At 41.3% G+C, this 15318-nt stretch overlaps 1 protein-coding gene across 1 annotated transcript; it reads left to right on the forward strand.

Annotated features, from left to right (window-relative positions):
• The first annotated feature begins 2424 nt into the window (after positions 1-2424).
• On the forward strand, positions 2425-15318 carry LOC132827412 (phospholipase A2, minor isoenzyme-like). Its single transcript, XM_060844080.1, has 4 exons — positions 2425-2625; positions 5386-5542; positions 8545-8672; positions 15162-15318. Exons 1-4 carry the CDS (start codon positions 2592-2594, stop codon positions 15281-15283), a joined length of 441 nt encoding a protein of 146 aa, XP_060700063.1. The 5' UTR covers positions 2425-2591; the 3' UTR covers positions 15284-15318.

Raw genomic sequence — 15318 nt, forward strand, 5'->3', positions numbered from 1 at the left:
AAAACTCATCCATGAGATAGAAAGATATCATAGAATCTCTACAGTGTAGAAGCAGAACATTCAGGCCATTGAGTCCACACTCCCCCCCCAAACAGCATCCCACCCCATATCTGTAACCTTGCATTTCCCACGGCTAATCCCGCTAGCCTGCACATCCCTAGACACCACTGGCAATTTAACATGGCCTGCACATCTTTGGATTGTGGGAGGAAACCTATGCAGACAAGGGGAGAATGCGTAAATTCCACAAAGACAGTCAGCCAAGGCACTGTGAGGCACCAGTGCTAACCACTGATCCACCATGTCATTAGAGATTGGTGCGGAGCATCAAGATAGGCATTGATCAGGTACAATTCCTATTTCAGAGCTGCATATTCAATGCAATTGCTGTGCCAGAATCCCTTCCTAATAACATTGTGGATGAATCAAGACCACAAGGACTGCAGCAGTTCTAGATGGCAGCTTACTGCTACCACTATCTCAAAGTCATTTTGCGGTGGACAATAAATGCTGGCATGGCCTGAAATGCCTACAGCTTGTGAAAGAATACTTTTCAAAATCTTTTGCAAAAGGACTTATTTCACACCAGAGTGACTGACAATCTCAGAATATCCTCTTCTATTTCCAGCTATTTAGACTTCAGTACCTCATCATCTGGGACAGCCAGTCTGGCAATCCAAATGAGAACTGACCATTTCTGCTCCAAGTCAATGAGCCTGGTAAAACTGGAACTCAGATCCAAGGCAATGCAGTTGGAAAGAAGGAAGATTTTTCTCTCCAGATACCAATATGTCAGGCAACTATGTATGGCTCAATGTAAAACTTATATTTCCTGTGTATTTGCAGCTTTATATATACACAAACTAATGAATTAGGAGTAGGAGGAGGCCACTCAGGCTGTTGTATCTGCTCTGATATTCAATAAGGTCTGATTAATTGATCTACCCACTTCCCTTCCATTCCCTTACTTATCAAGAATCTATTTACCACTGCCTTAAAATAAATTCAAGTACTTGTTTCCCTGCCTTTACAAGAAGAGAGTTTTAAAGACTCCCAACCATCTATGAGTAAAACTTTCTCCTTGACCCTGTCTTTATGGGCTTTTTAAAAACAGTGACCCCTAGTTCTGGGATTCTTCCGATGGACAAAACACCATTTCTCATGCATCTTCCAATCAGGTCACCTCTTGTATTTCTAAGCTCCAGCAGATATAAGCCTAGCTTGCCCAACTTTTCCTCATAGGACCTCTCACCCATTCCAGATACTAGTTTAATAAACTTTCTCTGAATTGTTACCAATACCTGGTATAATTGAAACATAACCTCCTTCACAATAAACAGGAACATTATTATTTCTGAGTTACTTTCTGTATTAATCTTTTGTGATTTGTACATGAGAAGACCCAGACCACCCCAGTATCTCAGAGCTCTGCGATCTATCACTATTAAGATAAAAATGCTTATTGTTATTCTTCCAAAATAGACAATTTCATGCTTTCCCACATTATGCTCCATTTGCCATAAGGTCCCAACCTGTGTTATCCTGCAATCATTTCTTTATTATCGCTAGCATTTCATATTTATTCTCTGTATTTTTTGTATTTTTAATCTGTGTTTATCTTTACTTTTTGAATGCTATGTGCCTTTAATATCATTATTTTTGTAACCTTTACCTTTATCTGTTGATTTCCTTTTCAATTTGTAATTTCTATCCTTTCCTGTCACAGTCAGTTTATCATTTGCCATCTTCGTACCTTTTCCTCATGACTTATCTGTATTCTGATATACCACACTTGCCCTGACTTAATCCTTTGCCCTCACTATTTAGTTTAAAATTCTCTTTATTTCTCTGATTATATACCTCACTAGAACACTGGTCCCAATATGCTTCACTTGTAGACAGTTACAGAAGTACAGCTCTCACTTCCCCTAGCATTTGTGACGGTGCCTCACAAACTGCAGCTCACTTCAACCATAACTAGTCTCCTCATTTCTCTGAGTATTTAAGCAACAAGCACCATTCAGGATTCAAGGTGGCGGATTAATGACCTCTTCCCATCAGTCAATTGAAGTAGTGACAGGTCATAGGTGTACTGCTTGCAATTACGCTGGTGGAAATGTGTTGACACTGTGACATGCTGAAGCACATTGGAATGTCTTGAGGACATGAAATGCACATTCTTCTTTTAATAATTGCAGTTATGATGTTTCAGGTTTACAGATTGAAATTATACTGAGTGACAATATGAGGGTCTCACTGGTGGAGGTAATACTGGTTGGACCTGTATTAGCTCAGGTTATGCTTTTCAAGATAACAATCGTTCAAGTTACAAAGTGAGATCTGACAGCAGCTATTGGTCATACAGCAATTATTTGCTGTTGCTTAGCAAATTGAACTTCATTGAAACTGTCAACATAGATTTGATTAGTTTGTCCTCTCACTGTCTGTGAAGGGGTCCACCTGTCCAGTCAGCTTCTGGTTTGATTACACAGGGTCTTTTGAACTCTGAAGGTCAACATTTGGGTATAAAGTTTGAGTCTCTGGGCTCCTCCCTTGCAGTCTACAATTCAGTTGCAACACAAGAGGGGAGCATGTGGTGCCTGCTCTTCATTTTTTTATTTGCTGGTAAGAAATGCAGAGTATTGTGTTTTATATAATTATAAGGCAATAACATTTGTCTAAATGTCTCTTTAAAAGAAAACTATTGAGTGCAACAACAACTTGAATTTATAGCACCCAGCAGTAAAAATGTCCTAAGATGCTTTACAGGAGTGGTATCAAATAAACTGCAACATCGAGACTCATAAGGAGATATTAGGGCAGAAGATCTGATGCTTGATCAAGAGGTAGGTTTTAGGCTGTAACTTAAAGACATGAGACAGAAATGTGAGACAAAAAATATTAGAAAGGTAATTCTAGACGTTAGGATCCCAGGAGCTGAAGGCTTGGTAAAGCAATGAGATTCAGAGATTTGCAAGGGACCAGAATTGTTGCAGCACAGAGATCTTGCAGGTTTGTATGGTTGGAAGAGTTAACAAACATAGGGGTGAGGAGGAATTTGAATACCTGGATGTGAATTTTATAATCAATGTGGTGCCGGAACAGGAGCCAATGCAGGTCAGTGAGCACATGAGTGATAACTGAACATATTTAGTGCGAAACATGCAACAGGCAGAAGAGTTTTGGATTAGCTCAAGTTTACAGAAAGTGCAAAATGGGGGCCTATACGTATTACTGATGTGTTTCAGCAACAGATGAGCTGTGGCAGGTTAAGATGGAGGCATTATTTAACTGAAGAGGTAGGTGCACTTCGTTATGGGACAGATTTAGAGTTGGAAGCTTATATCAAAGTCAGGTAGGATGCTAAGGTTGCAAACAATTTGGTTTAGTCTCAGACACTGACTAAGGAGTGGGATGTAGTCAGTGGCTCAGGAACAGCTGTTGTGGTGGGACCAAGGCAATGGATTTGTACTTTCCAATATTTAATTGGAAAATATTTATGCTCCTTCAATACTGGATAAGGGCTATGACAAATTAGAGACAGTGGAGGGATTGAAAGAGAATGGTGAAGCTGAGTGTTGTCTGTATTTAATTTCAACCCAAACATGATACATGATGCAGTTGACAAATGGCATCCTATAGATGAGAGGTAACCGGAGGCCACAGATCTTTGGAGAGTTCTTCGGCAGTATAGGCATGCGAAGAGTAGCCAATGGAGGGGATTCTCTTTAGTACTGTTGGAGAGATAGAAATGGAACCAAATAGATAAATGTAAACAACCTATAGATATAGGTAGCTTTTTATATTAGTTAGGGAACTAGATTCCCAATGTTCTCCACTTGTCTCAGTAAGATTGATAATATTTGGGCACACCTTTACGGCTCCTGACCACTCTCTGGTGTTTGAACTGAGACAGTGGTTGTTGGCTGATTAATATGCCACATACACACACCTGTGCCAAATACCCAAAAATAAAAACAGGAAGTTCAGGAGAAACCCAGCATGTCTGACAGTTACTGCTGCTGCATCAGATGTGATCAGCACACTCAGCCCAAAAGAACAGCCAAATCCACTCTGGCCAGTCTGATCCAACACTGCAAACCACAGTGCATTGACATATTGAATCATGTTGATATCTTATTGTAAAGGCATACAACTGTCAATCTTGTCTCAAACATTATTACCTCTAAATCAGAGGACTCCATTTCCATGTGTATATAATCCAGTGCAGCACTGTCAGAGGTGCCATTTTTTGGATGAGGCCCTGTGTGCTGAATGTAAAGAAAAGTAGCAGAGTTTTTTCTGCTACTGGCAAACAGTTCATCCTCAAAATCATCCCTGAAGCACTTTATTTTATTCATTGGCTGTGGCTGTCACTTGCTGGGCCAGCATTTATTCCCTGTAGTTAGCTACTCTTGAGAAGATTAGATTAGATTACTTAGAGTGTGGAAACAGGCCCTTCAGTCCAACAAGTCCACACTGACCCACCACCCACCCAGAACCCTACATTTACCCCTTACCTAACACTACCAATTCACCTGACCCACACATCTTTGGACTGTGGGAGGAAACACACGGGGAGAACGTGCAAACTCCACACAGTCAGTCGCTTGAGGCGGGAATTGAACCCGGGTCTCTGGTGCTGTGAGGCAGGAGTGCTAACCACTGTGCCACCGTGCCGCCCACTAAGATGGTGTGAGCTGCCTTCTCAAACTGCTGAAGTACATTTGGTGAAGGTACACACACTATACTGTGAGAGATTTCCAGGAGTTTGACACTGAAGGAATGTCAATATATTTCCAAATCAGGATGGTGAGATCACCATTCCTTCAGTATTGGAGGTAACTTGTTGGCAATATTCCCATAAGTCTGCTGACCTTGTCCTTCTTAATTTAGTGGCTCTGGAAGGTGCTATCTAAGTAGCCTTGGTAAATTATCTGGTCATTATCTAAACTATTGTTTATGGGATCACGCTGTGCTGAAATTAGTCACTGTGCTTCCCTATAATATTGAGTACAAATAATTAGCTGTAAAAATACAGGGGATACCTTGAGACCATGAGTCATCGAATCATGAAGGATGTTGTAGAAGTTTGGGTTCGGCATTCTTTGAAATCAGGTAAAAACAATGACTGCAGATGCTGGAAACCAGATTCTGGATTAGTGGTGCTGGAAGAACACAGCAGTTCAGGCAGCATCCGAGGAGCAGTAAAATCGATGTTTCGGGCAAAAACCCAAAAACCCTTTTGCCCGAAACATCGATTTTATTGCTCCTCGGATGCTGCCTGAACTGCTGTGCTCTTCCAGCACCACTAATCCAGATTCTTTGAAATCACACTCCTCAGTGTGGAGGATATTAAAGCTAGTTGTCTATTTTGTGTTTCAGGTGCTCAAGGAGAAAGTTTTCAGCCCAATGCCATTTGGCAGTTCCGTAACATGATCAAGTGTGCTGTTCCGAACAGCCATCCTGTGTTTGATTACAGTGATTATGGGTGTTACTGTGGATTTGGAGGGACTGGAACTCCAGTTGATGAACTGGACAGGTAACAAGAGCTCTTCTGTTTATTTGGGATGGGGAATGAAAGATTAAATATCTGAATAAAATGTAACTGGAAATTCAGTTAACCTCCCTAACTAAATGTCAGTTATCCCTGTCAGAAGAGTGGGTGAAATATCTGAGTTTTTAAAACCTAATTCTTGGGATATGGACATCACAAGCATGATCAAGACCTGTCTCTAAATACCCTTGAGAATCATGATTTGGAGATGCCGGTGTTGGGCTGGGGTGTACAAAGTTAAAAATCACACAACATCAGATTATTGTCCAACAGGTTTAATTGGAAGCACTAGCTTTCGGAGTGCTGCTCCTTCATCAGGTGGTTGTGGAGTATAAGATTGTAAGACACAGAATTTATACCAGAAGTTTAAGTTACATCACACTGTAAACTTATGCTATAAATTCTGTGTCTTATAATCTTATACTCCACAACCACCTGACGAAGGAGCAGCACTCCGAAAGCTAGTGCTTCCAATTAAATCTGTTGGACTATAATCTGATGTTGTGTGATTTTTAACTTTGTACATCCCAGTCCAACCCTTGCATCTCCATATCCTGATTATATTCAGAGTCGAAACAGCATTCCACCAAACTGCCAATCGAGACCCTAAAGTAGGCAATGAATTCCCATTTAAGAATCTCATTCCACCATTGCTGAAAATCACTCAGCAGCAGCTGTGGGGATTGCCATGTAAGATGATTGAAAATAAAATATCTTTGGAGCTGCTGATATCCTTCTAGGGGATTAGGTGGTGATGCAGTGTCTTTAATTCAAGAGCACTCAGTATTTGAAGGATTCTGACATTGGGGAAGGATGGGTCCCACTGAGAGACTGAACTTGCTGCCAACTGCCCCCACCCCTACTTCCCATTTCCATTTCCATCTTGCCATCATTCAACTGTGGTCTGGATTCCTCAATGATGCTCTACTTTGAGTGCTGTTGAGCTCTTCACTTGACAGTGTGTAGGGCCTTACCTTGGTTAAAACCAAATTGTATATGATCGTCTGACAAAGCCATGGTTGTAAAGTGTAGTTTTTTGAAACCTGAACTTTTCACAAATAAAGCTGTAGTGTATAAAAGCCAAGTGGATTTGCTAAATCTACACAGAACATTTCGATAAAAGAATGGCAGATGCCGTAGATCTGAAATACACAAAAACTGCTAGAGAAACTCAGCAGATTTGGAAGCATCTGTGGAGAGAAAACAGTTAACGTTTCGAGTCCAGTGATCCTCCTTCGGAACAATTCAACCTCATTTTAACAATGGTTTCCAATTCCTTGCAGCTGAAGGGTGTGAGGGCAAGGAACAAAGAGGTGATGGGGAGTTTAGAAAGGGCATGGAAACAGGTAAAGCAGGTTCTTGATTTCTCTCCCTGACTGGAGGGTGAGACCCTAATCTCCATTAAATATTACTCATTGCTTGTTTATACTCTGATTCTCTTCCTTCATCCCTTAAAGTTATTCAATGACACTTAAAGACCTGGTATCAGTGGTCGTTCTTCATATGTACTCGTCTGTTCCCTTCTAACATTTGTTACTTGTCCTGCAGAGAGGAGAATATAAGTTGGCATTGAGACAACAGACTGCAAGCTCTCCTTGTATACTGTAACCATGGAATCGGTTTTAGGTATACTCCACAGCTTGAGCATTAGCCTCAGCTGGTCCTCCAGAGTAGGAGGACTGAGTATTGCACTGTTGGAGGTAATAGAGACAAGGGAAATATGAGCAGAAGTAGACCATACAGCTATTTGAGCCTACTCTGTCATTCGACACAGTCATGACTTATGTTCTGCCTGAAGTCTCCTACCTGCTCCCCATATCTCTTGGTTTCTTGAGAGATCTACAATGTGGCAGGACCCCTACCATTGGGCCACAAGGCTTGGGTTCAAGTCCCACCTACTCCAGAAGTATTTCAGACATGTCTGAGCAGTGTGATTCATTTTTTAAAAAAAAATCTAGAGGTCAACAACTATCTCAGCCTTAAATACATTCAGTTGTTTGTTAAAAGTTGATGAAGAACAGAGGGGAGGCATTTGTGGTTGAGAGTGTGGTGCTGGAAAAACACAGCCGGTCAGGCAGCATCCGAGGAGCAGGAGAATCGATATTTTGGGCCGGAGCCCATCATCAGGAATGAGGCTTGTGGGTCGGGGCTGAGAGATAAATGGGAGGGGGTGGGGTTGGTGGGAGGTAGCTGGGAAAGCGATAATAGGTGGATGAAGGTGAGGGAGAAGGTGACAGGTCAGAGGGAGCAGTGATCGACAGGTCCAGAGGGCAGAGCCGAGTTGGAGGCTTGGGATTGGGATAACGTGGGGGAGGAGGGGAAATGAGGAAGCTGTTGAATTCCACATTTATCCTGTGTGGTTGCAGGGTCCCAAGGTGAATTATGAGGCATTCCTCCTCCAGATATCAGGTGGTAACAGTTTGGTAGCGGAGGAGCCCAGGACCTGCATGTCCTTGATGGAGTGGGAGGGAGATTTGAAATGTTCAGCCACGGGGCAGTGGGGTTGGTGGGTGCGGATGGCCCAGAGATGTTCTCTGAAACGATCTGCAAGAAAGCATCCTGTCTCCCCAATGTAGAGGAGACCCAATGTCATCTACTGCATCCATTGTAAATAGGATTATTATAATCTGAATCTAGAATTCATATACAAATAGCTTTTGACAGCACTGGGCAACATTGGGTAATTGAGATGAAGGGAATTGTGGACACTAAAACGTACTGCAGCTCCACGCAATAATAGGATATGGCAATGACAATGCTACTCAGAAACAGTTTTTTTCCAGAATTTATTAATTCTAAATTATTTTCAACCACTTTGTGGCTAAGTACCATTTGTGGACACATGAACCTAATTGTTGAATCCAGATGCCTGAGAGCTGAAAATGAAGATTGGAATCTGAACCTAGAATTTGGCTGCTGATTGGTTAAAGATTCAGAGGGACTGTATTCACAATGACTAAAATGATTCTGTCTCTGTACTAATCCAGATGCTGCCAGATCCATGATCACTGCTATGGAGGAGCCAGCAAGATCAAGGAATGCCGGCCAATCTATGACAACCCTTACATCAAATTGTACAAATACTCCTGTTCTAGTGACATGATCACTTGTGGCCGTAAGTATTCTTCACTTAGACTCCTGTAATTCCTACTTCAAACTGTCACAGAGGTCTCCAAGCAGTTGGCCAAAAGGTTGTCTAAAAATTGGACCCTTTTGTAATTTTTGTAATGTAAACAATTTTAATTGGCTCAAATCATTTTAACTGGACAATTTGGCAAAGTGCTGCAATGATAGAGCATGGTTCCAGACAGTAATCCATCTTGCTGCTCACAGCCCCATGATCCTGCACTCCATATGACCCTTGACCCCATTCTGAGTAAAACTACCTGTCCCAAAATCCTGTAATAAACAAAATCGAGCTTGGCCTCATTTTGCCAGGTTGCCAGTTTTGTAACACACTCCCAGTATTTCCCTGAGCATCAAGTCCTCACCAATGGGCCATCCTTCAGATGTGAGGCTCTCATGTGAAGCTGTTTGATCAGGGAGACATCACATTTATGTACAATGTTAGCCTCACTTGAGGTCTAATTACTGGCTCGTGATTAGGAGCATGGGTTCCAGTTGGATTTTCCTTTCCTGTGTTAAGGTTGCAGAAGCACTTTATAATTCAAGTTCTAGAACTTCAGAATAGTCATCAGTGGCATATCCTGGCTGATGAGGGCTGAACAAATTTCACCACACAGTGAGATATGCTGGACATGGATAACAGGGGACACATCTGTATCATACATCAATATTCAGGCTCTACATGTGCAGCAACCTGGAGTGTAGGTGCTGCACTGGCTGATTGATTACCCAAAATGATCAAGAAGAGAGTGACTACAGTGTCACACCACTCTTTCAAACCTGGACCTGTGTCAAACACTAAACTTCACGTGATATTCAGCACAGACCATCATAACACTTAATGATAGATGAGGGTCTGTTTCCATGCTGTACATCTCTATGATTCTATGAATCAAACCTAAGGTTCACAGAGGACCCTCGGAACTATGAATAATGGCAATCCTTCACCCAGCAGTGACTTTTTGTACTTCTTTTGCTACTAATGTCAACATTGTTGAGCTACTAAAGTTCAATTTGCAAGCACCAAAGGCATGTAGGAAATCAATCCTGACCAGCATGTGGCCCCTCTGCATGAAGAATGTAACTGCACTTTGCAAGTAGCTACTACGTGTTTGTTGATACAATGTCAGTGACTAGTGGCATTAACAAGGAAATTAACAGGCATTATGGGGAGGTGTTGGCCTCATGATATAATGGTTAGACTATGAATCCAGAAACTCAGCTAATGTTTGTGGGACCCTGGTTCAAATCCTGACAGGGCAAATGATGGAAATTATATCTGGAATTAAGAATTTACTGACGACCATTATTCCATTATCAACTATCAGGAAAAACTCACCTGGCTCCCCTTAAGGGAATAAAATCTGCCATCTTCACCTGATCTGGTCTCCATGTGATTCCAGACCCGCAATGTAGTTGACTCTCAATTGCCCTCTGAAATAGCCTAGCAAACCACTCCGTTCAAGGGCAATTAGGGATAGGCAATAAATGCCAGCAGCCAGTGATGCCCAAATCCTGCAAGTTAATTTTAAAAATCTGTTAATTGGCACATCGGAGGGGAGATGAGGAAACTGGTGAAATCGACACTGATGCCCGTGCGGTTGGAGCATCCCAAGACAGAAGATGAGGCATTCTTCCTCCAGCCGTCGGGTGGCTTGGATTTTGGCGGTGGAGGAGGCCCAGGAGTTGCATGTCCTTGGCGGAGTGGGAGGGGCATTGAAGTGGTCAGCCACAGGGTGACAGGGATGTTTGGTGCGAGTGTCCCAGAGATGTTCCCTGAAACATTCCACGAGTTGGCGTCCTGTCTCCCCAGTGTAGAAGAGACTACAGAGAGCAATGGACATGGTAGGTGTTTGGATGTGCAGGAAAATCTCTGCTGGATGTGGAAGGATCCTTTGGGACCTTGGACAGAGGTAACGGGGGGAGATGTGGGTACAGGTTTTATACTTCTTGCAGTGACAAGGGAAGGTGCCGGGAATGGAGGGTGGGTTGGCAAGGGGTGTGGACCTAACAAGGGAGTCATGGATGGCGTGGTCTCTGCTGAATGCTGATAGGGGTGGGGCTGGAAATATATCTCAGGTGGTGGGTCTGATTGTAGGTGGCGGAAATGGTGGAGAACTGTATCTGGAGATTAGGTGAGGACTGGGTGGGGGTTGTGGGATGGGGGGTTCTATGCTTGTTGCGGTTGGAGGGGTAGGGTTCAAGGACGGAGGTGTGTGAAGTAGAGGAGATGTGCTGGAGGGCAAATTGCCGTCCTTGAAATAGGAGGCCATCTGGGATGTTCTGGAGTGGAATTGTTCCTCCTGGGAGCAGATACAATGGAGGCAGAGGAATTGGGTGTTAGGGATAACTGACAGCAGCAGTCATGGAAGTTGTACTCCAAAGGATAACGTTTACTAAGAAGCTGGTAAGAGGCATAGCGAAAACTATGTACGCTGTGGAAAGAGGCTCTATAGGAAATGTGTGAAGTTCAAATTTCTGAGGAAAAGGGGGGAGACTTTACAAAAGACCATGCAGGGAAAGAAAGGAAATGTAAAAAAAAAGTTCTTGCTGCTCAAAAACCAACATTGCTGTAACTGCGCATAGTCTCCATAATTAGCATGTCCCCTGTTCAAAGATAATACACCGAATTGTGAAGTGCCATATTTTTCCACCAGCATGGTTCAGGCTTTCCACAATAGGTAGGCATCACAGATTCTGGGATATGTTTGGAATACATAATAATATTTTGATATAAATTGGTAAGATTTCTTTGGAATTTGATTCTTATTACTGTACTTTTTGGAGGCTACTTGCACTGATTTTGTTTACTCTGATTATTTTAAAAATAATGGAAAAAGGAATGTTGCTGGCAGCAAATTACCCAAACCAGAAAAGGATAGAGTTTTGGATGAGTGGGCTGCCATAGTACTGATCATGAGATTCTTTACCAGCCTTTCAGTTGTTCAGACTGAAATGACAATCATGGCAGTGTTTGAATTCAAAGTCTCAGCTTTTTAAAGGACATCTGCTGTACATCTGACCCCATAAACTAACTGAAAAATTCAAAGCACACCCTGATCAATGGCTCGAGCTGGATTTTTAATTATTTTAATGAATTATCCTCCACTTCTTGACAGATAGCCATTCCTCATCCTATCTGACTTCCAGGACCATGATGGGGATCCATCTCTCCAACTAGCATAGGCAATTTCACACCTATTCCAACATGAGGGCCAAAATCCTGCCCCATGCATCTGTTAGACCTATTTAATCAAAGCCATTCATTTCTCACTGTACTAATAATTCATAATAATTCACCTATTTTGTGATGAATACTTCACACGTTCAGACTTAATGATTTTACCTTCACCTTTATATTTTCCTGATATCACTTTGGAACACTTTGAAGCTGAAGACAATGTACTCATGGAGAGAACGGATTAAATTTTAGCATCCGCCTATTCAGAATGATTTATTTTTCTGCTCCTGTTCTCCCAGCTGATATGGAACCTTGTAACCTATGAATTTGATTCCAGAATGTTTGACAGGAGTTTAGAGAATTGTGGTTCTGTGGGAGGATTTTCACTCAGCTCTAGATATTGTTTTCCATGTTTATATAACACCCAACTTTGATAAATTCATAACATTAAGAAGTACACTTCACTGATATAACAGCAACCCCAACAGCATTCTCATTGAGGAATGGGGAACCTTACAAATTACCCAGTAAAATATCATAATAAATAACATCACACTGTACTCAACTATTTTTTACAAATATATTTCCACCTTCTCCAAATTTCCTGTTCTTGTTAACCACTGAGAGATTATAGATAACACGGAAAATGTTCCAAATACACTTTAGATCTTTTACTATTTGAAAAGATGGGTTAATGTTCAAGTTGAAAATTGTTCAGCTGAGCTTGGAATTTGAAGGTAGCATGGCCCTATGTGATGGCTATTGTTCAACACATGGGACTGCAGACTCCTTTCGTGGACAGAGTTAAAAATCACACAACAACAGGTTAGTCCAACAGGTTTATTTGGAGGCACTTGCTTTTGAAGTGCTGCTTCTTCATCAGGTGGTTTTAAAGCAGGATCATAAGACACAGTATTTATCGCAAAAGGTTACGGTGTCATACAGCTGCAATGAAAAATTGGACAATCCTAGATTAAGTATTTCATTTTATAGAATGGGTTTGTTAGTTTCTGTTCTTCAATATGTAAATCCCAGAACTTCTTTTAAGTCATATTCTCAAGATAATTTCAGGTTATATAACAAAAGGTACCATCCCAACTCAGACGATGCATTAAAGGTGTGAGGTTAAAGTCTGTCTTTATCCCAATCTTGAGTCACTTCAGGTGACCATCCTCCAAGGCAGACTTTGGCAAAGGCAACAACACAAAGTGGCCCAGTAGAGGCTGACAGCCAAGTTTGGTACCCATGAGGATGGCTTCAACCGGGATTTTGGGTTCATGTCACACTAGTAACCCCACTGCACTATACACTCTCTCTCACACACACACACACACATACACACACACACACACACACACACACACACACACACACACACACACACACACTAACGCAGGCCCTCTCTCATACTTACACATATACACCCCCCACACTCACACCCATGCTTATACCCCATTACACTCACACACATACTTTACCAAGCTTGTACGTATGCAGGCACCCACTCTCTCACATGCATTCACATGCACAAACTCACTCTGTCTCTCACTCTCTCTCTCTCCTGCATGCACACACACAAATTTATGGGGTGAATTTATATTTGCAGAATTATATTTGCATATACTTTCTATTTTGTTCAAAAAATATATAACCGACAGTCAATCTGGGTAATATCTTGTAAATTACACTTTAGAAATAGAATCAGTCTGACTCAAGATTGGGATACAGACAGACTTTAATCTCACACTTTTAATGCATTGTCTGAGCTGAGATAGTACCTCTGTTATAAAACCTTAAGATATCTTGAGAATGTGACTTAAAAAAAGTTCTGGGATTTACATATTAAAGAACTGAAACTAACAAACCCATTCTAAAAGATGAAAGACTTTATCTAGGATTGTCCAATATATCATTTCAACTGCATGACACAAATCTTTTGCTATAAATTTTGCATCTTATGGTTCTGCTGCACAACCACCTGATGGAGGAGCAGCGCTCTGAAAGCTAGTGCTTCCAAATAAACCTGTTGGACTGTAACCTGGTGTTGTGTGAGTTTTAACTTTGCAAAAGTGAGTACTGCAGATGCTGGAGGTCAGAATCAAGACTAGAGTGGTCAGGCAGCAGATCAAGCAGCATCCAAGGAGCAGGAAAGCCCTTCCTGATGAAGGGCTTTTGCCTGAAACGTTGATTTTCCTGCTCCTCGGATGCTGCCTGACCTGCTGTGCTTTTCCAGCACCACTTTAATCTTGACTCGGAGTTTTTTTAATAAATATTTTTATTGAAAAGCTTTGTAAAATCTTTTACAAAACATTTATATGTAAAGTAAACAAAAACACCATTGAAACAGAAAAAAACAATCGAAAGAACAAGGCCATAACATAGCACCATTGTTACTAAACAACCACTATTCTACCAAAACAAACCTGTCTACTTAACTAAACTAAACTAAACTACAAACATATTAAATAAATACTAGCTTAAATTACATTCAAGTTACTTAAATTATATAATGTCTTACTACTTTGTTCTGTCTTACTCATCACACCTCCACTGAGGCTCCCATCCTGGGAGTACCCCGTATAGTACCCATATTCTTTTCCTTCCAGTTGTCCACCCCAGTCCAACACTGGCTTCTCCAAATCCTTTCATGGAGAGATTGTAAGTTTGTTTGCAATATTTTAATAGGTATTCAGGTGGCTTGACATGGATGAGAAATTGCCAATGGTGATATTATTCAGTGAGTGATGGGTATTTTTTCTGTGTTCTTTTCATGGAATGTTAGTGTTGCTAGAAAGGCCTTTGTTTGCTGAATATCCCTAATAGCTGTTGAACTGAATGGATTGCTAGGCCAGAATGGTATATTTCCTTCCCTGAAGTATATTAGTGAACCAGGTAGGTTTTTACAACAACAAAATATAACTATCATGCTTCCCATCACTGAGCCAAGCTTTATATTACAGATTTATTAATGAAAGCTAAATCCCACCAGATATCGTGTGGACTTTGAACACATGTCACCAGAGTTCTTGTTAGTGATATCAGTGACATTACCACAACAGGGCCTGAGCAGTCTTTTCCTGTTCCAAATAATCATTCTTAAAGGCCTACACCTCATCTAAATAGAAATGAAAATATGCAAACGGTCTTCTTTGTGTATCAGACAAATGTAACGTCTTTTGTGTTTGACTAGTTTGTATTCTGGACAATCAGTGACAGACCTTACACCAAATGAAATGGCCTCTGTATAAGGGCTTATTCCAAAGTGGTTTAGAAATTGTTTCTTTCTTTCTTCCACAGCTGATAACAATCCCTGTGAAGCCTATATCTGCGAGTGTGATCGGCAGGCAGCCATGTGCTTTGCTGAAGCACCATACAATGAAGAATATAAACATCTGGACACAGAGAAGCACTGTGTCTAAAATAATACACAATCACATGGTGAAAAAGAAAAATA

Source organism: Hemiscyllium ocellatum, chromosome 24, assembly GCF_020745735.1.
Source record: "Hemiscyllium ocellatum isolate sHemOce1 chromosome 24, sHemOce1.pat.X.cur, whole genome shotgun sequence".
Lineage (NCBI taxonomy): Eukaryota > Metazoa > Chordata > Chondrichthyes > Orectolobiformes > Hemiscylliidae > Hemiscyllium > Hemiscyllium ocellatum.

Coding starts and splice junctions, on each gene's coding strand:
- LOC132827412 (XM_060844080.1), top strand. CDS start 2,592: ATGTGGTGCCTGCTCTTCATTTTTTTATTTGCTG. Junction 2,626..5,385: donor CTTCATTTTTTTATTTGCTG/GTAAGAAATGCA, acceptor TTTGTGTTTCAG/GTGCTCAAGGAGAAAGTTTT. Junction 8,673..15,161: donor TGACATGATCACTTGTGGCC/GTAAGTATTCTT, acceptor TTTCTTCCACAG/CTGATAACAATCCCTGTGAA.